The 26,049-nt window shown below is 40.0% G+C and overlaps 1 protein-coding gene across 1 annotated transcript in view; it reads right to left on the reverse strand.

The window, feature by feature from the left end:
- Prkdc (protein kinase, DNA-activated, catalytic subunit) overlaps positions 1-26,049 on the reverse strand; it is a 263,909-nt gene that overhangs the window by 168,126 nt on the left and 69,734 nt on the right. The window contains exons 27-31 of the mRNA XM_045144399.1: positions 25,599-25,693; positions 23,082-23,181; positions 18,417-18,550; positions 14,508-14,762; positions 13,486-13,709 (exon numbers count right to left, since the gene is read on the reverse strand). Of these exons, the coding sequence (XP_045000334.1) occupies positions 13,486-13,709; positions 14,508-14,762; positions 18,417-18,550; positions 23,082-23,181; positions 25,599-25,693 (808 nt within the window). The remainder of the gene's footprint in view (positions 1-13,485; positions 13,710-14,507; positions 14,763-18,416; positions 18,551-23,081; positions 23,182-25,598; positions 25,694-26,049) is intronic.

Here is a 26,049-nt window from a genome sequence, read left to right on the forward strand (position 1 = left end):
CACATGAGGAAGAGGATCACAAGAACCAGCAGGAGAACTTCAGACAATATCCACAGCCTCCCCTCCCACCGCCAGCGCAGGCGCCAGCAAGCACGAGAGACCTGGGGAAGGGAGATCACCTACACAGCACCCCGCACAGGCGATCAGAGCAGCAACTCAGCCAGCCTACCTGAACCCACAGCGCAGCAAAGAGGGACCCAAGCAGGAGCGCAGGATAATTGAGACGAAAGCCATCCCAAGAGGTAACTGGTATTACACCAGGTCATTACCCACCAACAGAAGTACTAAATACACCTTCCATATCAGGATAAATTATATGTTAAATCTGATGGGTGCCTGGATTTGCCATTCTTAAATAACCTGTATTTTGGGCTTGCCATGTGATGTTTCCTGGTTTATACTGCCTTTGTTTCCTCTTCGGTCGTTCATTGGAGAAGGGTCTCACCTGGTCACAAACTGACTTGGAAGCCTCTACAGACCAGAAATCTTAGCCTCCCAGCTGACAGGACTAAGGGTGTGGGGCAACACACATCCTTAGGGACTGTGACTTTGTTAGAGGATCTGGTTGTCATAATACCTAATCTTGCATAAATACTCTGTGCTACTTTTCATTGAATGTGTACATTGTTTAGTTAAATTTTAGACTCTACCTGTATTTTGTTCCACACAGCCTATTTCAGTACTCTCATAGCAGGCAAATCCAACACATAGGGTCACTTTTGTCATTCCTCTGAGAGTCTTAGGAGCCACACCTAGCACCTTAACCTCCTATCCTGAAGATATATAATAGCAAATTGATTGATACATCTAATAATACTACAGATAATTAGAAAATCCAAGTATTAAATTTTTCCAAGATGCAAAGATCTCTACATTATAATACAAGAAACACAAAAAAATCAAGACAATATAAATCCACCAAAAAGTATTAATGCATCAGAATTTACCTCCAGTGAGACTGACTTAGAGGAAATGCATGAGAAAGATTTCAAAAGAATGATTATAGGGCTGGAGAGATGGCTTAGCGGTTAAGCGCTTGCCTGTGAAGCCTAAGGACCCCGGTTTGAGGCTCGATTCCCCAGGACCCACGTTAGCCAGATGCACAAGAGGGCGCAAGCATCTGGAGTTCGTTTGCAGTGGCTGGAGGCCCTGGCGTGCCCATTCTTTCTCTCTCTCTCTGCCTCTTTCTCTCTCTGTCTGTCGCTCTCAAATAAATAAGTAAAACAGAAAAAAATTTTTAAAAAAAGAATGATTATAAATATGTTCAAAGGAATCAAAGACACAGGAAACCAATTTAATGAAAGAAGGAGGTTAATACAAGACAGAAATAAGGAAACAGAAATAATAAATAAAAACCAGTCAGAAATACTAGTGAAGAAAAACACAGTCAGTGAAATAAAAAAACTCTATAGAAAATCTCACCAGTAGAATGGATGAAGGAGAGGACAGAATATCTAAACTAGAAGACAAGGTGGCAGAACTAATATAGTCCAACAAAGAAACACAAACAAATAGGAAAGTATGAATGGGAATTTCAAGATATTTGGGACACTGTGAAAAGATCAATCATAAGAATTCAGGGTATAGTAGAAGAGAAGAATTTCATTCCAAAGGCATAGTAAGTATATTTAACAAAATCATAGAAGAAAATTTCCCCCAAATTGGGAAAGAGATGCCAATGCACATATAGGAAGCCTTTAGAACACCAAACAGACAAAACCTGGAAAGAACCACTTCTCACCATATAATTAAAACTACCAAACATACAAACCAAAGAAAATATATTGAAAGCAGTTAAGAGAGAAAACTCAACTCACATACAAAGACAAGTCCATCAGGACCACAGCTGATTACTCAATACAAACTTTAAAAGCCAGAAGGGCTTGGAGTGATGTATTCCAAGTTGTGAAAGATAACAACTGTCAACCAAGGTTACATTATCCTACAAAGCTATCCATTCAAACAGATGGAGAAATGTTGGGAGCTATGAACCAAACCTCGGCCATGTTAACAGAGACTGCCATATAGCAAGTTAAAGTTTCTACTTCCTCACCTAATACTCAACTACCAGAAACAAAGACTGCCATATAGCAAGTTAAGTTTCTACTTCCTCACCTAATAGTCAAGTACCAGAAACAATGGGATCATACACCTGGCCAAACATTCCCCCATCCTGCCGGTAGCTAAAGAAGAAACAAAGGCATTGCGGTTTAACCAGTAACTCTGTGATCTTTGCCTTAACTATGTCCCCTTCCCCCTACAACTCCTTGCCCTGACCATGTCCCCTTCCCCCTACAACTCCTTGCCCTGACCACGTCCCCTTCCCCCTACAACCCTATATAAACCTACATGTAAGAATAAACTCTCGAGGCCGTGACAAACACCTAGCATGGTCTCCTTCTTGTGTCTGTTTGTCTTTCACCCAGGTTAGCTTCTCCTTGAGTCCTTGTTCAACTCCCCACTGGCCGGGGCAGAGAAATAAGGACATTCCACAACAAAAGCAGGCTAAAGGAATATATGAAGACAAAACCAATTCTACATAAAATAGTTGACAGGACCCACCATGCTGAAGAGAAAGAAAAGCACACATATAAGGAACCTGAAAAAACAAACCATACTAGTTAATACAAAACAGCAAAGGTAAAACCAGAACTGCAAAACAAGAAAGAGGGTAAAAAATAAATACACAACTTTCAATAACAACTGTTAATATCAACAGCCCCAATGCCCCAAACAAAAGACATAGGTTTGCAGACTGAGTTTAAAAAGCAGGATCCTGGGCTGCAGGGATGGCTCAGCAGTTAAGGTGTCTGTCTGCAAAGCAAAGGACCCAGGTTCAATTCCCCAATACCCATGTTAGCCAGATGCACAAGGGGGTGCATGCATCTGGAATTCGTATGTAGTGACTGGAGCCCTGGCATGCCCCCCCCTCTATCTCCCTCCTTCCTTTCCTTCTCTTCCTCTCTTTCCCCATCTTTCTGTCAAATAAATAATTAAAAATAAAATATTAAAAAAAATAAAAACAGGATCCTTCAATTTGTTACCTCCACAAAACTCACCTTTCTGCAACGAATGGATACTATCTAAGGCTGAAAGGTTGGAAAATAGTTTTTCAAGCAAATGGTCCTAGAACACAGGTAGGGGTCACTATCCTAATAAGGTAGACTTTAAACCAACATTAAGAGAGATGAGGAAGGTCACTTTATATTGATTTAAGGTACACTCCAACAGGAAGACATTACAATCCTAAACATATACGCACCTAACATGGGGACTCCCAACTTCATCAAACACTATGAAAACTAAGTTCACAGATAACACCAAACACAGTTGTAATGGGTGATTTCAACACCCCACTCTCAATAGACAGGTCATTCCACCAAAAAATATAAACACAGATGCATCTGGATTAAATGAGGTCAAACAACAAATGGACCTGACAGATATATACAGGTTGTTTCATCCTAATGCTGAGAATACCTTCATGCTACTGTGGACACCTTTAGTGGATTCATTTTTGCCAGCCTCCATGCTGGAGAAGCTTCAAAAAATGTCATTGCTCATGTACTCAATTGCCTTGGTGTCATGGGAAAGCCCCAAATTATTAAAACTGATAATGGTCCTGGATATACTGAAAAAAATTCCAAAATTTCTGTCATCAATTAAAAATTAAACATATTACAGGCATACCATACAATCCCCAGGGACAAGGAATTGTTGAGCAAGCCCATCAAACTATTAAAAACACCCTCCAAAAGTTAAAAACGGGGGATTTATACCCCATAAAAGGCTTCCCCAAAAATATCCTTCATCATGCCTTGTTTGTCCTAAACTTTTTAACCCTTGATACTCAGGGAAATTCTGCTGCTGACTACTTTTGGCACACAAATACAAAAAAATACCTTTGCCAGAGCCATGTGGAAAGATCCTTTAACTTTAAATGGAATGGCCCAGAACCAGTACTCATTTGGGGCCGAGGATCAGTATGCTTGTTTGACACCAAAGAAAATGCTGCGAGATGGCTGCCAGAGAGACTTGTAAAACAAGCTGATAATCCTCCAGTGACATCTCACATATCCAGGGAAGAAACACTTCCCTGAGAGAATCTCCCTTTATCCCTAACAGGACAAAGCTGGAAGGACTTCAAGATGACTCTGCCCCAGAGGACACAGCTAACCTACTGGAAAGGCCAACTCCCATTCACATTGTGTTCGGCATCATTGAACCGTCCCTGGAGGATACAGGCTCATCTAACCATCGAGGACACATAGCTCTCTATTGGGCCCTCTGTGTCTGTGTTGTGCTCGTGTGTCTATGTGTTGCTCTCGCTTTAACCCTGCAAATGTTTCTTTCTAGACATATATAACATAATGACAACCTTCTCCTGGTGCCTGCTGCTACTGCTACATTTTCCAGCTGCTTGGCCCTCCAAATCCCCATTTGCCTGGCAATTCTATCTCATAGAAAACTGGAACACCTATGATCAGACAAAACAATTCGGACACGTTTTGGCTACTGCCAACTGTCTGCCCACAGGCTGTTCCAAGCCTATTTTATTAAATCTTACAGACTTTAAACATCACTTAAATAAGGTTGCTCCCGTTCTGTGCTTCCTCTTCGATCAGGAGCACAACAAATGCAAAACCCATTATACTGAAAAAAGTGACAGATGCCCTTGGCACTGGTGTACCATTTGGAGCGCCACTGTCCCCGCTAAGGGTCAAATCCTGGGCACCGGATGGTCTGGCCATAAATTCTGGCGCACTGACAGTGGGTATTCCCTCATCATCTGGGACCCCTGGGACTTGCGCTGGACCTCCATGGTCCAAGGGGCCATGTATATGAACAAAATTCAAAACTGGCACTCTAGCAAGATCTATATTTGGCATAGCTATGTCCAAATTCAGTCCAAGGTATACTCTAACATACTACAAGCTGAAAAGGAGTTCTCCTCACAGTTATCTTCTGCCTCCCACCCCTTCTCTTGGCTAGCCCTGCTGAGAGAAGGCCTAATGGTTGCTGAAATGACAAAAATTGGTAATACCTCTGCTTGTTTTCTGTGTACTGCCCTCAGGCAGCCCCCTCTTACAGCTGTTCCTTATCCTGCCCCCCCTTAATCTTTCCTCTACTCCAGGGCATCCCATTAATCCCATCCCAGAAGTTCCATTATTTTCTGACTTTCTTCGTAACAAATTCCCCTTTTGCTATGGAGGCAATTCTTCCCTCTGTAATAAGACTCTTAATTCCTCCACATTCTATGCCCCTGAAGGCTTCTTTTTCTGGTGTAACAAAACCCTCTACAAAAATATCTCCAGATCCCTCTCTGACCAACTTTGCCTTCCAGTAAACTTGGTGCCACAATTGACACTTCGGACTCCTGCTGAACTTTTGGAACTAGCCTTTCATCCTGCTGATCATCAGAAGAGAGCTGTCTTCCTCCCCCTTGTGGCAGGCATCTCCTTGGCAACCTCCGCATAGGCTGCTGGCCTTGCCGGAGGAGCCCTAGGCCACTCCCTGGTCTCTATAGCACAATTGTCCAAACAATTTCAATTAGCCATAGAAGCTTCTGTTGAGTCCCTCTCCTCCTTGCAAAAGCAGATAACATCAGTCACCCATGTAGCTTTACAAAATCGGAGAGCACTAGATCTGCTCACCGGAGAAAAGGGAGGCACTTGCCTCTTTCTGGGAGAAGAATGTTGCTATTACGTTAATGAGACAGGTCTGATAGAAACCCAAGTTAAAAAATTACATGATAGAGAAAGGAAGGGAGGAGGATACTTAATAGGTTGATATTGTACATATGTAATTACAATGAATATAATGGGGAGGTAATATGATGGAGAATGGAATTTCAAATGGGAAAGTGTGGGGGTGGGGAGGGAGGGAATTACCATGGGATATATTTTATAATCATGGAAAATGTTAATAAAAATAAAAATTTAAAAAAAAAATTACATGAGATCAGCATAGATCTCCAAAAGCAAAAATTTTCATCAGCTGCCAATGATTGGTGGAAGTCCTCCCTATTCACCCTTCTCATGACCCTAGTCGGACTCCTAATTAGCCTCATTCTCATATTCACACTAGGACCATTTTTAATTAACAAGCTCGTCCGCTTCATCCGACGACAGATTGACAGTATCATTTCCAAGCCCATCCAAATCTACTATCATTGATTAGACCTGATTGATCAGGGCTTCGATGTGCCAGGTGACTCCCCTCCTTTAGGAGCTGCATAGGATTCAGACCTATGCATATCGGCTCACAATAAAGTGAGTGTGATATGGGCACCAACATGGGTGTAAGGCAAAGCACCACAAGGGAAAGTCCCTTTCTGACCGCTTCTGAATTCCCTGAGAGAAAAATCTGACTTACATGGAGGTTGGTACCATAACTGTTATCACTATGGCTGTGCCTCGCTCTCCAGCCACATAGGCCCTGCCTCCCCTCCCCAAAAGGTACCAAGGGCCAAAGATTGTGGGAAAAAGACATCCCACAGGAGGTGTCAGGTCCCTACTCACCCAGTTGGTTAATGTCCACTGCTGTAAAGCAGGCCTCCCCCTCTTTTTGTATAAAAGAAGGAAGGAGATATTGGGAGCTATGAACCAAACCTCGGCCATGTTAACAGAAACCGCCATATAGCAAGTTAAGTTTCTACTTCCTCACCTAATATTCAACTACCAGAAACAAAGGGATCATATACTTGGCTGATTACTCCCCCATGCTGCCGGTAGCTGATGAAGAAACAAAGGCATTGCGGTTTAACCAGTAACTCTGTGATCTTCGGCCTGATTATGTCTCCCTTCCCCTACAACCTTATGTAAACCTACATGTAAAAATAAAATCTCGAGGCCTTGACAAACACCTAGCATGGTCTCCTTCATGTGTCTGTTTGCCTTCTCCCATTCAGGTTAACTTCCCCTCGGGTCCTTATTCAACTCCCCTCTGGCCGGGGCACTGAACAAATACAGTTTTGCAGCAGAATATAAAATAAATACACAGAAATCAGTAGCCTTCCTATATTATGCTAACAACAAACACACAGAGGATGCAATCAGAGAATCAATCCCATTCACAATTGCATTAAAAAAATAAAATTAGAGCTGGGCGTGGTGGCGCATGCCTTTTTTTTTTTTTTTTTTTTGGCGCATGCCTTTAATCCCAGCACTTGGGAGGCAGAGGTAGGAAGATCACCATGAGTTCAAGGCCACCCTGAGACTACAGAGTTAATTCCAGGTCAGCCTGGACCGGAGTGAGACCCTACCTCAAAAAAAAAAAAAAAGAAAAACCAAAAAAAAAAAACAAAAACCATGGAATAAACCTAACCATGGAAGTGAAGGATCTCTACAATGAAAACTTTAAAACACACAAGTAAGAAATTGGAGAAGACACTAGGAAATGGAAGAACATCCCTTGTTCTTGGATTGGAAGAATCAATATTGTGAAAATGGCAATCTTGCCAAAAGCAATCTACACATTTAATGCAATCCCCATCAAAATTCCAATAGCATTCTTCATGGAAATAGAAAAAAAAAATCCAAAAATTCATTTGGAAGCACAAAAAACCTCGAATATCTAAAACAATTCTGAGTAACAAAAATAAGGCTGGCGGTATCACCGTATCTATATTACAGAGCCATAGTAACAAAACCTACATGGTACTGGCACAAAAACAGACATATAGATAAATGGAACAGAATAGAGAACCCAGATGTAAGTCCAGGTAGCTATAACAACCTGAGCTTCCATGAAAATGCCAAAAATACTTATTGGAGAAAAGACAGCCTCTCTTCAGTAAATGATGCTGGGAAAACTGAATATGCATCTGTAGGAGGATGAAAATAGATCTTTATCTCTCTCCATGTACAAGAATTAAGTCCAAATGGCTCAAAGACCTTAATACCAGACCTGAAACTCTGAAATTGCTAGAGGAAAGAGAAGGGGAAAGTGGTATTGGCAAAGACTTCCTGAATATAACCCCAATTGCTCAGGAAATAAAAACCACAGATCAACTGCTGGGACCTCATGATATTACAAAGCTTTTGTTTAGCAAAGAACACTGTGAATAAAGCAAAGAGACAGACTACAGAATGGGAGAAAATCTTTTTCAGCTATACATCCAATACAGGATTAATATCTAGAATATACAAAGAATCCAATTAAAAAATGGCTATGGAACTAAATAGAGAGTTTGCAAAAGAAGAAATATAGATGGCATATAAGCATCTAAAAAATGTTCTACATCCCCAGTGATCAGGGAAATTCAGATTAAAACAATGTTGAAATTCCATCTCACTCCTGTCAGATTGGCTACCATGATGAAGACAAATGACCATAAATAGTGGCAAGGTTGCTGAAAAAGAGGAACCCTTTTACATTATTGATGGGAATGCAATGTGGTCCAGCCATTGTGGAAAACAGTGTGGAAATTCCTGACACAGCTAAAAGTAGATCTGCCATCTGACCCAGCTATACCACTCCTAGGCATATATCCTAAGGACTTGTCTCATAACCTTAGAGATACACAACTGATGAATGGATAATGAAGATGTGGCACATTTGTACTATGGAGTTCTACTCAGCAGTAAAGGAAAATGCAGTTATGAAATTTGCAGGGAAATGGATGGATCTGGAAAGCATTATACTTAATGAGGTAACCCAGGCCCAGAAAGCCAACCGTCACATGTTCTCTCTCATATGTGGATCCTACCTACAAATGATTGGACTTCTATGTGAATAGGAAGAAAACTTTGTATCAGAGGCCAGTAAGCTAAAAAGGTGATATAAAGGGAATAGAAGGGGAAGGGGCTTAATAGGATGGCGCGCGCGCGCGCGCGCGTGTGTGTGTGTGTGTGTGTGTGTGTATGTAAGTAGAAGAACATTAATGGAGGTAAAACGGCCCAAGTGAGGTCAGGAAAAAAGATTGAGTAAAGAAAATGTGGAGAGAGAGCTAATCAAAATCTAAGAGGGTCTGATTAAATCATATGGAAACCTACTTTTTTGGACAATGGAACACTCAGAATCCATAGATTATTACTAGAACACTTTTAGTGCCAGGGATGGGATACCTTCCAGTGAGTTGTTGGCCAGGGAGGTCCCTGATACCTCCAAAACATTACAGGCCATTACCTAGGACCTTGGTTTCCCACCAGGAATAAATGGTAAGACCCTGTTGCTGAAGACTCCACATACTTGGGCTGCAAGGTCATGAGAAATCCTGCTGGAGCTGAGCTGAAACCTCCTCTATGTAGCTCAGCTGACAGAAAGGTGGAAAAAGCTACCCTGCATGCAGTTCAGTGGGGGAGAGAGAGGAGAAATCACCAGTGAAGATAGTCAACAGTTGACACTGCAAGCCTTAAATTTGGCCAGACAGGCCAAAATGAGCCAATGGGCACAATAATGGTTTGTCTGTTATGGGGGAAACCAGCTGCTCATGGAACTGGGTGTGGTGTGTCACACACCATTAATCCCAGCACTTGGGAGGGGGAGGTAGGAAGATTGACATGAGTTTGAGGCCAGCCTGACACTACATAGTGAATTCCAGGTCAGCCTGGGTAGAAAGAGATACTACCTTGAAAAACCAAAATATCAAAGAAAAATTTGGGAGGGGGGAACCAGGAGTGGTATTATGCACCCTTAATCCTAGCACTTTGAAGGTAGAGATAGGAGGATCGCTATGAGTTCAAGGCCAGTCTGAAAATACATAGTGATGTCCAGGTCAGCCTGAGCTAGAGCAAGAACGTATGTTAAAAAAAAAAAAAAAAAAAAAAATTGGGAGCATCAGCCAGTCAAGTGATCTGCTTATCTGAATGTTTTCACAGTGATTTAGAAACAGCTGACAACAGTGATACCATTCTATGAGTGCTAAGGGCAACTGAGGTCATTACAGTCCCACAAACTGACTACAATATAATGTTGAAGTGTTTTCATAAGACTTAAATTGTGCTGGGCATGGTGGTACACGCCTTTAATCCCAGCACTAGGGAGTCAGAGGTAGGAGGATCGCTGTGAGTTTACGGCCACCCTGAGACTACATGGTGAATTCGAGGTTAGCCTGAGCTACATTGAGACAGTATCTTGAAAAACCAAAAAAAAAAAAAAAAATTTTAAAGACTTAAATCATTCTAAGATTAATAACTTGAATTAAAAAATTTAAAAAACTGGAAGCATGATTTTGGATTTCAATCTTTTCAGGTTTTTGAATACCTATGTAGACTGCCATATGATCATCCCTGCTTTGAAAATTTGAAATTTGAAATGCTCCAAAATGTAAAACTTTCCCAAGTCTTGTAAGATGTTCTAACATTTTAGGTTTTAGAGCTTTTCAGACTAGGGATCCTCAACATCTATTTTCAAACACAGCTTGTATATCATGATGATATAATTAATAACAGTGCATACCATAAATTGCCATAAGATTAGATGTTAAGTGTTCTCACAAAAAAATGGCACATACATAAAGTAATAAATGTTAATTTGCTTGATTTAATCATCCCACCACATAAACATGTATCAAAACATCATGTTGCTTACCAAAAAGATATACAGATTTTATTTGTAATGAAAATAACAGAAAATTTCTAGGAATCAAAAGTTCCAAAACAGAGCTGGGTAGATGGCTGAGCAGTTAAGTTGCTTGCTTCTAAAACCTAATGATCGGAGCTCAATTCCCCAGTAGCCACATAGAGCCAGATGCAAAGTGGTTCATGCATCTGGAGTTTGTTTGCAACAGCTGGAGGTTCTGGTATACCCATTCTCTCTGTCTGTATCTCTTGTCTATAGCAATATATGTTTTCAAATAAGTAATTTAAAAAACTCTCTCATAAATAAATAAATAAAAATTTAAAAATATTTTGAAAGGTGGGGGGGTTGGCATAGCGGTTAATAAAGTGTTTACATGCAAAGCCTAAGGATCCAGGTTTGATGCCCCCAGTACCCACGAAAGCCAGATACCCATGGTGGGAAATGCATCCAGAAATTGTCTTCAGTGGCTAGTGGTCCTAGCGTGCCTAGTCTCTCTTTCTCTTTCCCCCATACTTTTTTTCTCTCTCTTATACATGAATAAAAATTTAAAAAATATATTTTTTAAAAGTTCCAAAGTAAAGCTGGGCTTGGTTCCATATACCTTTAATCCTAGCACTCAGGAAGCTGACATAAGAGGATACTGTGAATCTGAGAGTGGCCAGAAGATACAGAGTAAGTTCCAGGTCAGCTTAGGCTAGAGTAAGACTATTCTTTAAAATTAAATAAGTAAGTTTTAAAGAAGCCAAAGCCACTTCTCACTCAAATATTAACAGAGTAATGGGTTATACTGTGACAGTTTCATACATACATTTAACAAATGCTGATCAAAAATAAAAGATGGGGGCTGGAGGGATGGCTTAGTGGTTAAGGCATTTGCTGGCAAAGCCAAAGGACCCTGGTTCGATTCCCCAGGACCTATGTAAGCCAGACATACAAGGTGGCACATGCATCTGGAGTTCATTTGCAGTGGCTGGAGGCCCTGGTGCGCCCATTCTCTCTCTCTCTCCCTCTTTCTCTGTCAAATAAATAAATAAATAAAATATTTAAAAAATATAAAAGACTAACGAAAACAAAATAAAACAAAACAAACATAAACTGGGCATGGTGACACATGCCTTTAATCTCAGCTGGGGAGACAGAGGTAGGAGGATCAAGGCCATCCTGAGACTACATAGTGAATACCAGGTCAGTCTGGGCTAGAGACCATACCTCAAAAAAAAAAAAAGAAAGGAAGAAGAGTCAGGCATGGTGGCACATGCCTTTAATCCCAGCACTTGGAAGGCAGAGGTAGGAGGATCGCTGTGAGTTCAAGGGCACCCTGAGTTTACATAGTAAATTCCAGGTCAGCCTGGACTAGAGTGAAACCCCACAACTGCTTGCCTTCTTCTCCCCCATCCCATTCCCCCTAAATCTCTTTTTCTCTAAAAGCCACTCCCCTTCTACTCTCAAGTTTTCTCTTTTTCTCTTACCTCTCTTCTCTCCCATTTCCTCATGTAAAAGTCTGGCTTGTTTTACTTAATATGATTACATCAAGTTCCATTCATTTCCCTGTAAATGATGTGATTTCACTCTTCTTTACAATGAATAGCACTTCATTGTATATAGAAATACATATTCTTATCATCTAGGATCAATTCTTATCAACTCATTTACTGATGGGCACCAAGACTGATTCCATAACTTGACTATTGTAATCAGTGCTGCAATAAATATGGGTATGCAAATAACTATTGTGTGCTGACTTTGATTCCTTTAGGTTATATCTAGGATTGGTATGGCTGGATCATATGGTAGTTGTACTTTCAATTTTTTGAAGAATATCCATACTGATTTCCACAGTAACTGAACTAGTTTACATTCCTACCCAAAAGTATAAATTTTTTTACCTGTTTGCTTATTTATAATGTTAAGACTTTGATTCCAAGGCCTAGTTCATACTAAGCAAGCACTCTACCACTAAAACATTATCTGCAGTTCCTCCACCCCAAAAGCATAAAACAGTGCCTTTTCCCTGCATCCTCACTTATTTTGCTGCTGTTTAAAGTCATTCTGGGGGCTGGAGAGAGAGCTCAGCAGTTAAAGGTACTTGCTTGGAAAGCCTGATAAACTAGGATCAATTCCCCAGTAACACCATAAAACCCAGATACACAAAGTAGCACATGCAACTGGAGTTTATTTGAAGTGGCAAGAAACCCTGGTACATTCATTCCCTATCTTATATTCTACTTCTCTCTTTCTCTCTCCTTGCAAATAAGTAAATAAAAAATATTTTAAAAACTTTTTTTTCTGAAGCAATGTATAAGTTTTATTCAGGAAATACAGGAGCTACCAGGCTGTCTTGTATGAAAAGAACACCTTTTTAAAACTTTCTAAAAGTACTTTTATTTATTTGAAAGAGGTTGGAGGACAACGAGCTAGACAAAGAGAGGCATTATATTTTTAAATAGGAAAGAGGGCTGGAGAGATGACTCAGTAGTTAAGGTTATTGCTTGCAAAGCCTCATGACCTGAGTTCAATTCCCCAGTACTCATGTAGAGCCAGATATACAAGGTGGTGCGTGTGTCTGGAGTCCATTTGCAGCAGCTGGAGGTCCTGGCATGCTCATTCTGTTTCCTATCTCTCTCTCTCTCTGCTCACAAATAAGTACTTTTTAAAAAGAAAGTAAAGTCATTCCATCTAAGTTAAGACAGAATCTCAATATAATTTCTCTTTTTCAATGTAGTTTTGTTCAGCCTTTCTCTGATGGCTAACAATCTAGGAGGAACTTTTAAAAGCATTTTCACGAAACATGGTACCTCATGCCTACTGCACTCAGAAGGCTGAGGTAGGACAGTCACCATGAGTTCATGGTCAGCCTAAGCAACAATGAGACCCTTCCTCAAAATAAAATAAATAAATAAAAGCATTTTTCCAGTATCAAGCACTAACCACAAATTAATGGAGCAGCAGGTGACAACTTACCTTCCAACTTTCCAAGGAAGTGTTTAGCAGAGTTGTGGTAAATTCCAAAATCCGGACTAAGACTGTGCATTTGCTGTAGTTGTACTTTTCCTCTTCTTGTATGCTGGGTGGGCCACCTATCAACCCAGTGCCAAAGCACTGTTCCACTGCTTTGATATCATGCAAAGCAATGCTTTCTAAAAAGAAAGCCACTGACTTCAAAAGTGAAGACTGTGCTTCGGTACCTAGGAATAATTACATCAAAATATTAATACACAGGGTCTTGTGGCATAACTTAGCAAAATACTTGCTGTGGAAGGATGAGCAACTGGGTCCAATGCCCAGAATCCATACAAAAATGTCAAGCATGGTAACACACACTTGTAGTCCTACCACTAAAGAGGCAGAAAATGGATCCCTGAGGCCAGTCAGTCTGGCCAAACTGGTAAGCACCAGGACAATGCAAGACCCTGTCTCAAAAAAAAAAAAAAAAAAAAAAAGGTGGAGCCGAGCATGGAGGCAAAAGTAGGAAGATCATTATGAGTTTGAAGCCAGCCTAAGACTACAGAGTGACTCCCAGTTAAATCTTGGCTACAGAAAGACCCTAATTAAAAAAAATAAATAAATAAAAATAAGTGGACGGTTTTCCTAAAGAATGATGTCTGAAAGCCGGGTGTGGTGATACATGCCTTTAATCCTAGCACTTGGGAGGCAGAGGTAGGAGGATGGCCATGAGTTCGAGACCACCCTGAATTCCAAGTCAGCCTGAGCTAGAGTGACACCCTACGTCAGAAAACCAAAAAAAAAAAAAAAAAAAAAAAGAATGATGTCTGAGGTTGTCCTTTGGTCTCCACCTGCATGCATACAAAGTGGGATACAGCTCAGTGGTGAAGAAAACAACCTAGAGCTCTTAATACAGCACTAAGTAGCTAATGTCTGTTACAAATGTTGTTAGTGATATTTTGACATGGCAGTGAGCTGTCTACCTGGGACAACTCCCAAGGGAACCAGGCAATGATAATATAAGTGTAAATTATACCTACCAAGGACCTCATGCACTTCCACAGCCTTTTCCTTAATAAATGTGTTGTAGCATTCCAGCGCAGCCAGAAGCAGGTCTAGCCACTGCCGGGTTGTTTGCAGGCTGAACATCTCTCGCAAATGGAAGAGGGTTGGCTGGGTAAGGATGCCCGATGGCTGATCACAGCTACTACCACCCCCTTCAAATATGTTTATGAGAAATGAAATGCCTTCATTTTTGATGATATCTTTCAACCATAAAGAAGGGGATTTGTTGCCTAAGAATCAAGATAAAACATACATATGATTTCCATATGATTGAACCTCTTCTTTATTTTAGAAAGAGAGAAACAGGGAGAGAGAGAATTGGCATGCCAGAGCTTCAGCCACTGCAGTTGAACTAGACGCCTGTGCCACCTACTGGGCATATGCAACCTTGCACTTGCCTCACTTTTTTACATCTGGTTTACATGGGATCTGGAGAATCAAACATGGGTCCTTAGGCTTCACAGGCAAGTGCCTTAACCACGAAGCCATTTCTCCAGCCCTAATTAAACCTCTTTAATCAATGAATCTAGTTAAAATTTCAAAATTATATAGGATAATCTTTTATTTTGCTATGGCAGTCATAACTTGTTTTACTATAGTTGCTCCCAAGAGGTATTTCCACCAAAATCATTCTCCTCAGTTTCTTTAAACACTGTCAAAATACCACCTGGAATAGCAATAAACTAATACTGTGCCCTATCATTCTCTGGAGTGCTGAGTAACATGACTCTTGATTTCCAAGGCTGCTGCTCATTACTATGGGCATCTGGCCTCTGCATCTTGTCCAAAAGTAAGAATAGCAATCTCTCAAGTTACTATAGAGATTAAATGAGTTATTATTAAACATGTGCCTATTTACTTATTTATTTAGAGGCAAGGTATTGCTATGTTGCCCAGGCTGTCCTTGCACTTGAGGGCTCAAGTGAAATAATATAAGTACACCAAATACACCCAGCTGTTGAACATGTGACCAGGCCAGCAGTGACTACATGTTTGTGTAAGGAATAAAACAAAACTCAAATGACCTGCTTTTCAAAGCAACTATCCTTTGGTATTGCACATTCTCTAAACTAAAGGAAGAAATACATAAAATTGTATTTTGCATGTTATAAACCAATGACTCTGAAGAAGATACATCATTCTTCCACTAGTAAAGTCAGGCAAATCCAAGACAAAATGTGTATCTGGTGTATTAAGAAGAGGACATTTTATATATTAAAAGGAAACATTCTACCCATTATTTTCACTAAGAGTCAAAGAGAACTATAATCATAATAATAACATAGAAGTAAACAACATAGTATTTAAATTCTCTATTAACTGCTAACAAGAAACAGAAGACAAAGCATTAAAAGGATGTGGGCAGATCTAGAGAGAGAAGAAACCTTAGTAGAAAGAGAACAAGGCCAAAATGTAGAAAAACATTATCAAGCTCTCACTCTCAGCTAGGCAAGATTATACACGCCGGCAATCCCAGCACCCAGGAGGAAGCAAGGGGATAAAAAATTCAAGGCCATCCTCAGCTACATGGAAAGTCCAAGGCTAGGCTGGACTATCAGAGTTCCTACCTCAAAAGGAACCCTCGCTCCATCCTCTCCCAAAAAAAAGAGCTCCCTCTCAGCCTCCTCCTAATGAGCCATCTGCCTCTGACCTTTGTGTGGCACGTTCCCACTTGCCCTAAGTGTTTAACATATTACGAAGACACTAAGACTCATGACTCCCCAACAGTCTGACATTCATAGTACAGACAAGCCTGTGCCCACTGTCACATCCCACAGGTCTGGGGTGTTCATGTGCCTTAGCGCTCCAGTGCAAAAGTTAAAGAAATGTACCAAAATATACCCTATGGGAAAGCTATATAAGGAAGAGATACAACCTGAAAGGCTATAGAAGATATAAGGAAGCCGGGTGTGGTAGTGCACGCCTTTAATCCCAGCACTCAGGAGGCAGAGGTAGGAGGATTGCTATGAGTTTGAGACTATATAGTGGATTCCAGGTCAGCCTGAGCTACAGTGAGACCCTACCTCGAAAAACAAAAAAAAGGAAGGTATAAGGAAAAGTACATTTTATGAGTAAAAATGTGTGAAGAGCAAGGCTTGCCTACCACTTAGAATCTTAGTTTACAAAAAACAATTTTGAAAGAGGTCAGTTTAATTCAAAAATATATGAGGAACTTACAGGAAGCTGACAAAGAGCAAAAGAAATGTCTCAGATCACTAGACATGGTAGTGCATACCTTTAATCCCAGCACTCTAGAGGCAAAGGTACAAAAGGATCACCATGAGTTCGAGACCACCCTGACACTACATAGTGAATCCCAGCACAGCCTGGGCTAAACCAAGACCCTACCTTGAAAAAAAAAGAAAAGTCTCAGATCAGTGAAGCTGGTGTCACTAGAAACAGTGCATACAGGAGTCACAGAAGCACTTCCACCTAAAAATACCTGTGTCTCAGAGTAGGGAAAAATGCTGCCCATTCCACCAGTCTATGTTATTGTGGTTATGATAATGACATAGCAGATTAAGCAAACTTAAAATACTAGTAGGGTTTTAAATAATTTGCTAAAAAAATACATTTCCACTACATAGATAAATTTATACTACATATTTTATACCACATCTAGAAATAAAGTAAAAATACAATTACAATGTATTACACATACCATATGATACACAATTATATAAAGCACAATATGTAAAATGTCCTAAGTTTTAAAGCCCAGAAATACACAAAGTAATTTTTTCCTCTTATTTTATGAAGACAAAACCCATATAACAAAACTCAACCCCACATATTGCTGAGCAATAAGCACCTTTCCTACTCAAAAACACACACTATACAATGTGCCATAGTTCTGAACTGGTACAGTCTTTACCAAGGGAAAAAGTCAGGGCCCAGTTGCAAATGGAAATACAACTGCCTTATTTCACAACTGTCATACTTGGTTTGGACTTCATGGGGAACACACAATAATACATTTGTTCCTGATATATTAAATACCTTTGTGTGTATATGTGTGATTATACATGTTTGTGCCTATGTGGGCACACGTGTGTGGAAGCCAGGGGCGAACATTATGTTTCTTCACTTGCTCTCTACCTAATTTCTGAGACAGGGTTTCTCATTGATTTGGCTAGATTAGCTAGTCAGCAAGCCCCAAAGATTCTCCTGTCTCCTCCTCGCCAGGGCTAGATTACAGGTGTGTGTCACCACAACTGTTATTTATGCCAGTGCTGGGGAACCAAACTCAGGTTTTCATGACTTGTGTGGCAAGTATCATATCAGGAGCCATCTCCCTAGCCCTAACTGATTTCTTAATTCATCATCTGTCATACAAATCTGAAATAAGTAATGAACATATTTACTTTTGTGTTTCTTAAAAAGGTATTATTTGGCTGGGAAGAGTGGCACATGTCTGTAATTCCAGCACTCAGAAGACCAAGGCAGAAGGCTTGTTGAATTCAAGACCAGCCTGTATTAAGTAAAACAAAAGAGGAAGAAAGAAAAGAACTAAGAGAAGGAGTTAAGAAGGAGAAAAGGACAGAGAGGAGAACTTAAAATATTTATTTAAACAGAATCATCACAGTTTTTAAATATTTATTTAATTTATAAGCAGAGAGAGAAAAAGAGGCAGAGAGGGGAATGGGCATGCCAAGGCCTCTTGCTACTGCAAACAAACTCCAGACAATTCATGCCCCACTTTGTACCTCTGGCTTTACATGAGTAATAGAGAATTGAACTTACACCATCAAGCTTTGCCAGCAAGGGCCTTTAAAACCACTAAACCATCTCTCCAGACTCTCATAATGGTTTTAATACATCTCTAACTCTAAAGTAGCAAAAGCAAAACCTGTCATTTCATACCACGCTAATAATAAACATACCTGGGAGTAAAGGAACAAATTTATAAAAGAGTTCTAAGGACTTGTGCCGACATTCTGTCTGGGGCCTTCCGCAGTGAACAAACAGCCACTTGACCAGATCTGATAAGCACAGCAATGATGAAGACTGGAATCCTCTACAAAGAAGGGACATATTCTCATTAACACACCATTCCAACATTCAGCATACACCTAACTAAGAATCTAGATGTCATACACTCAACTCTACCATAACACATGTAAAAGGCACCCAATTCATTTTTTAAAATATTTTATTTGTAAGCAGAGAGACAGAGAAAGAAAGAATGGGCACACTAGGGCATCCAGCCCCTGCAAATGAACTCCAGATACATGTGCATCTGGCTTTATGTGGGTACTGGAGAATCAAACCTGGGCTTTGCATGCAAGTGCCCTAACCACTGAGCAATTTTTCTCCCATTCCAATTCATTTTTAAATGTATTATTATTAAAATATAAGTAATGTATCATAGGCCTAAAAGCTGAAAACTTTCATCTCAATCTATTTCTATTCTGACTTCTGTTTTTTATATTTTTTGAGGTAGGGTCTCACTTTAGCCCATGTTGACCTGGCACTCACTTAGGTAACCTACCTCAGCTGTCCAAATGCTGAGATTAAAGATGTGTTCCCAGCTCAATATATTTTCCTTGTTTATTTATTTTCTTTAAAGTAAGGTCTCACTCTAGCCCAGGCTGACCTAGAATTCACTATGTAGTCTCAGGGTGGCCTTGAACTCATGGTGATCCTTCTATCTCTTCCTCCAAAATGCTGGGATGAAAGGGGTGCACCACTACACACAGCTCAATATATATTTTTTAAATTTAAAATAATTTTATGGGGTGGAAAGGCCTAAGTGAGGTCAAGGAAAGAAAGACAGAGTAAAGGAAAGGCAGAATGAGGGCTAATCAAAATCTAAAAGGATATAAATAAGTCATATGGAAACCTACTTTTTTGGACAATGGAACACTCAGAAGCCATAGATTGTTACTAGAAAATTTTCAGTGTCAGGGATGGGATACCTTCCAGTGAGTTGTTGATCAGGGAGGACCCTGATGCCCCCAAAACATTATAGGCCATTGCTGAGTTTCTTGGTTTCCCACCAGAAATAGATGGTAAGACCTTACTGCTGAAGACTCCACATACTTGGGCTGCAAGGCCACTGACAAATCCTGCTGAAACTGAGCTAATAACCTCCTCCATGTAGACTAGCTGACAGAAAGCTGGAAAAAGCCACATTGCATGCAGCTCAATGGGAGAGAGAGAGAGAGAAATCACCAGTGAAGATACTCAACAGTGGACACTGCAAGCCTTAAATTTGGTCAGCTAGGTCAAATGAGCCAATGGGTATAACAGTGGCATGGCTGTTATGGGGGAAATCAGCCACCCTCTAATTGGACTGAAGGCCGGCTCCATGGGAGGGAATACATCCCTGATACTGAAGACCTACAATGAGGTAGTCATAAGCTATTGGGGTATAACGTCTGCTGGTGTCTGGGCAAATATGTATACTATGCTCACAAACTGCCCAGTAAGCACTTCTCTTAGTGTTCACACCCATATATTAATGTAACTTTCACTTTTGGTTAGAGAAGCTTCTCTTTTCAGATGACACTGACCTTAAGATGACTTGAAGGCGCTATGGTGCTGAGAAGAAGTGATAGAGGAATGCTCAGCACTGAAATATCTCAATCACACCTTCTATGCACAAGGTCCATTATGGAAGAGGTGACAGAAAAAATGTAAGAGGTAAAGAAAGGGTAGGACTCCTTACAACGTGCACACCCAGACACAAAATGGCCTGGATATCCATGACCTTGCAGCACCTGACACTACCTATATAAGACCATCATAATAGAGAAGATGATGACATCAAAAAAGAGACTTATTGGGAGGGGGGAATTATCATGGGTTATTGACTACAATTATGGAAGTTGTCAATGAAAAAAATAACAAAAGAAAAAGAAAAGAAGCTACACCCCAGGTCAGGAAAGATGGCTCATAAGTTAAACGTACTTGTTTGCAAAGACTGACGACTTGGATTCAACTCCCCACTATCCATGTACAGCCAGATGCACAATGTGGTGCATGCAACTGGAGTTCATTTGCAGTAGCAAGAGGCCCTGAAGTGCCCATTTCTTCTCTCTCCTTTTGCAAATAAATAAAAAAATATTTCTAAAGAGAAAAAAAGCTGGGCATGGTGGTACACACCTCTAATTCCAGCACTCAGGAGGCAGAGGTCAGAGGATTATCATGAGTTTGAGGCCACCCTGAGAATCCATAGTGAATTCCAGGTCAGCCTGAGCTAGAGTGAGACCCTACCTCAAAAAACCAAAAAAAAATAAAAATAAAAATTGTGCTGGCTGGAGAGATGGCTTAGCAGTTAAGGTGTTTGCCTGCAAAGCCTAAGTACTCATATTTGAATCTCTAGGTCCCCCATAAGCCAGACACACTGATGCAAGCATGCAATGTCATACATGAGCACAAGGGGACGCACACAACTGGGCTCCATTTGCAGCAGCTGAAGGCCCTGGTACACCCATTCTCTCTCTCTCTCTCAAGTAATAAAAAAAATAAATAAATAAATAAAGGGCTGGAGGGATGGCTTAGTGGTTAAGCACTTGCCTGTGAAGCCTGAGGACCCCGGTTTGAGGCTCGATTCCCCAGGACCCACGTTAGCCAGATGCACAAGGGGGCACATGTGTCTGGAGTTTGTTTGTAGTGGGTGGAGGCCCTGGCACACCCATTCTCTCTCTGTCTCCCTCTTTCTCTCTCTCTGTCTGTCGCTCTCAAATAAATAAATAAAAATTTTAAAAAAGCATTTTGTGGCAGTGCTAAGGACTGAGTCTGGGTCTTGCAGTGGTAGGCAAGTACTCTGCCACTGAGCTATAACCAACCTCTATTTTTTTTAATCTAAGGAAAAATTAAAAACTGATTTAACAATACAAGCAACAAGTGTTTTCATGTTTCCTTTCTAATGTGCCTTGAAGTAAATGAAAGTTTTAGGATGTAAAACAGCACTTTTCAAAGTGTGGCCCCTGGACCTCCTGTACCAGCATCATGTGCAAACTAGTTAAAAATTAACATTGCCCCATAAACAAATTCTGGGGTGGAACCTGCCCAGCAATCTGTATTTTAACTAGATTTCCAGCTAATTCTAATACTAATGATTGAAAACCAACTACCTAAAAAGATGTCTTAAGTTAATAGAATACCATGGAGGATTCAATTTTGTTTATTTTTGTTTGTATCATGTAGCCAATGCTGGCCTTGTACTCCTATTTCACCTGCCTCCATCTCCCAAATGCTGAGATTACAGGCATGTGCTACCATGCCAGCATACCTACAGACATCCAGAGGGGCTGATGCAGAGCACCTCCGCCCTGTCTGACAATGAGATACCAATGAGATGAAAATAAGAATGACAAGGGAAAACAAATGAATGATATCCAGCCTGGCATGGAACAACTGTTTCTCAATTCAGTAATTCCATGTCTGTCAAAATTCTATTTTTAAGCTGGGTGTGGTGGTGCACACCTTTAATCCCAGCACTCTGGAAGCAAAGGTAGAAGGACTGTCATGAGTTCAAAGCCACCCTGAGACTACATAGTGAATTCCAAGTCAGCCTGAGCTACAGTGAGATCCTACCTCAAGAAACAAAAGCAATAAAATTTTTTTTTTTTGCTATTTAGTTCTTTTTTTGTTTGTTTAATGGGTACTGAGTTTCAGCTTTACAAAATGAAGAGAGTTTTGGAGATAAGTTCATTTATTGTTGTGTAACCAAACACTTCTAAACTTTATTACCTAAAAATGGTTAAGGAAATGGTTAATATGATAAACTTTATATATATGTATATACACACACATACATGCATTTTATCACAATTAAAAGTAATAAATGATCAAATAAATAAATCACTACTCAGAGCATTATTCAACTCATGCTCCACCTATAGTAAAAAGGAGTGATGAACAATATGTATTTTGAAATCAGATAGACTGGGGCTCACCTCTGCATTTTCCATAGACACGCACATGAACTTGGTAAATGTAGGTGTTCAATCTCCAAAATTTATCTTAAATCAACATTCACATTTTATTCTTTGGGTAACTAAGAATAGAAGGTTCTCTAGAGACTTCCTTGGGACCCTATTTACAAAGTTCTAGGTCAGGCTGCTAACTGATTCCCCAGTCTGAAGTCTAAACAGGAGTTAGTAACTGAACTGGCTCCCAAATGTACAAGCAGGCACTACTTGTGCTCTGCTCACTGTGCTGGCAGGACAACTCTGTATGTGTCGCCCCGACAGCATTTTAGTAGGAGGCAGGTCTTATACTTCAAAGTTTACTGCATAACAGTTCATGAATATTGTAGTCAAACGATTACACATGAAGCTTATATTTAAGATTAACACAGGTAAAATATTAATGCCTGTCTCGGTTTCAAAACTAATTTCCAATCTATTCCAACCATAATCAAGTATCTTATTCCTTCAACTAGGCATTTTCAAACATACAGCATTTAAAATTCTTTGAATACTGACTCTTCCTTCTTAACACATATTTTCTTCTTTAGAAAACTAATTTTTTCTGTACTTCCATATATCCACCCCAGGTTGTCCTCTAGCAGATAAAAATTAAGCAATATCACCTACTGTGGCAAACGTCGTTTTTTTGCTTTGCTTAAAGAAACATGCTTCTTTTCAATGATGCATCTTAGGTGATCAATAGCTTCACAGCACTGTTGAATTGTACCTGCTCTCCCATAACAAAGAAATTTCAAAGAAAACATATAATTGATTATCACTACTAATAATAGTATACATTAGCTGACCTAATTTTGTGATTATAAAGGCAATTTTACTTCAGATTTAATATTTCTTCATCCCTCAGATTATGCAATTTTAATAAATTCTTTACATTTCAAATCACAAAATAAAACCCAGACTTAAAGAATGTACTGCACATATACTGTAGGCATATACACACAGAGAAATATTACATTTAACTACATTACCAGCATACTCAGCAGCCAAAGCCACAGACTCACATGACAGAGTAGACTAAAGAAATCTACAAGGTACTACACAACCTATAGAAGGCCAGGCCCTGTATCCACCAACTCAGAGTTATTCCTTAAGGGTACATTCAGCCTGCCTCTTTCTCTGTAGGATAATCTATATCATAATTTAATAATATAGCCACTGTAGAAGGGGATAGAACTAAGGAGGTAAAATATCCACAGAAAAGCTGGAGAAAGAAAATGGTGATATCTAGCACCAAGAAAAAGTTGTTTTTGCAAGCACTCTTTTTTTTTTCAGGAGTAGGAGTGGGCCTGGCATATCACACTGATTTAAGCAATGTGTGTGTTGCGTTGCTAGGGATTAAAATTAGAGCCATGTATACCAAGTGTGGTGGGACATATCTTTAATCCCAGCACCTGTGAGGCAGAGGTAGGAGGAACACTGTGAGTTTGACGCCATGCTGAAACTACATAGTGAATTCCAGGTCAGTCTGAGCTAGAATGAGACCCTACCTCGAAAAATCGAAAAACCAAAATAATAATAATAATAATAATAAATTAGAGCCATGTATATGCTAGGCAAGCACTCTACCATTGATTTATAGTACCAGCCTTACAGCAATGATTTAAGAAAGAGTGATATTTCATTTGTTACTTATTGAAAAAAAAATCACCTTCACAGGAAATCAAGATCAAACTTGATAATAAGAAAATAAAAATAAATCAGACTTTACCTAATGCAAGAACTAAATGCTACTTTTTTATTTCGTTGATTGATTGATTGATTTAACAAAGAAATGAGGAAGAGAGAAAGAGAGTGGGCACACCAGGGCCTGCAGCCACTGCAAAGAACTTCAGATGTGATGCCCCCTTGTACATCTGGCTAATGTGGTTCCTGAAGAATCAAACCTGGGTCCTTTGGCTTTGCAGGCAAATGCCTTAACCACTAAGCCATCACTCTAGCCTTTGTTTTATTTTTTGAGGTAGGGTGCTGCTGTAGCACAAACTGATCTGGAATTCACCGTGTAGTCTCAAACTGGCCTTGAACTCACAGAGATTCTCCTACCTCTGCCTCCTGAGTACTGGGATTAAAGGGGTGTTAAAAGCTAAATGTTACTTATTTTTACCCATGATAGACTATCAGCATAAAAGCTGTCAGCCTAAGATAGAGTGAGACCCTACCTCAAAAAAATAAAATAAGGGCTGGAGAGATGGCTTAGCAGTTAAGCACTTGCCTGTGAAGCCTAAGGACCCTGGTTCGAGGCTCGGTTCCCCAGGTCCCACATTAGCCAGATGCACAAGGGGGCGCACGCGTCTGGAGTTCGTTTGCAGAGGCTGGAAGCCCTGGCGCGCCCATTCTCTCTCTCCCCCTCTACCTGTCTTTCTCTCTGTGTCTGTCGCTCTCAAATAAATAAACAAACAAATAAAATTTAAAAAAAAAATAAAATAAGCTAACAGTGATGAGCCTGTCTTTTTATAAAATAAGACACCAAAATATGAATATGTTCTGTGACCTAATCTCTCAGTGACACTGGCCTCAGAGTCTTGACTATAACAAGTGATAGTACAAAGATGTTTAGGAAGACTTATAACTAAAAATGCTCTGACTTTCTAACAGCTTCTAGAAAAAATTTAAGTAAAGACTAACTAGTTTATCTCACTTCTAATTTCTCTTTTTTCAGTATCCCTTAATCATTGCCAAAATAGCTTTATTACAATCATGCAGTACTTTTTGAATTATCATGAGTTCAGAGGCCCAGGCAATATCTAACTGGGTACTACGTCTAGCTTTCTTCAGCACCGTGAATCCACATTTTTCCATTCATGACAATACACTGGCTAACTGGCTGCATTGTCCTGGGCAGGTTCCACCACTCAGGGCTTAAGATTTATGGAGAGTCTTAGAAGATAAGGTCACAAAGAAACCTTTTACAACCTGGATTTGAAGCATCATGTTGAGGGGAAGACCAGCATATTTTCCTTTACATTAGATTCCTCTTACATTTGATTGCTGTGTGAGAGGTGAAAATAGAAAACAATACCTTTTGTGATGATCAGATGTGCCCTACCTCCTGAGGAAAAGTTCTCAAAGCCTAAAGGCAAAGAGGAACAGCAATGTAGACAGAAAGAACACTGGGATGATACATACCTAAGGATTTCTCATCTGCATGTGCCAAGGCCAAACTTTCCATATAAATTACCAAGGCTTCAAACACAAACTGGTCTACCAGGGACTCTTCTTCCCTGCAATATAAAGAACACTAAGCATCATCTAAGAAAATAGTAAAGCAGAACAAAATAAAGAGTACTGACATTAAAATAATGCAGGGCTAGGAAGATGGCTCAGTGGTTAAAGGCTTTTGCTTGTAAAATGAATGTAAACATTTTTTTTTTTTTCCCTGAGACAGGATCTCACTCTGTAACCCAGGCTGGCCTGTAACTCACTATATAGCCCAGGTACTAATTTAAGAAAGAGCAAAGTTTCACTTGAAAAAATTCATCTTCATGGGAAATCAAGATAAACAAGTCAAACTTAAGCTAAGCAAGAACTACATTTTACACATTTTCCCATGGTAGACTAGTTGTGCTCACCTCATCTT

This window comes from Jaculus jaculus, chromosome 2, assembly GCF_020740685.1.
Source record: "Jaculus jaculus isolate mJacJac1 chromosome 2, mJacJac1.mat.Y.cur, whole genome shotgun sequence".
NCBI classification, from domain to species: domain Eukaryota; kingdom Metazoa; phylum Chordata; class Mammalia; order Rodentia; family Dipodidae; genus Jaculus; species Jaculus jaculus.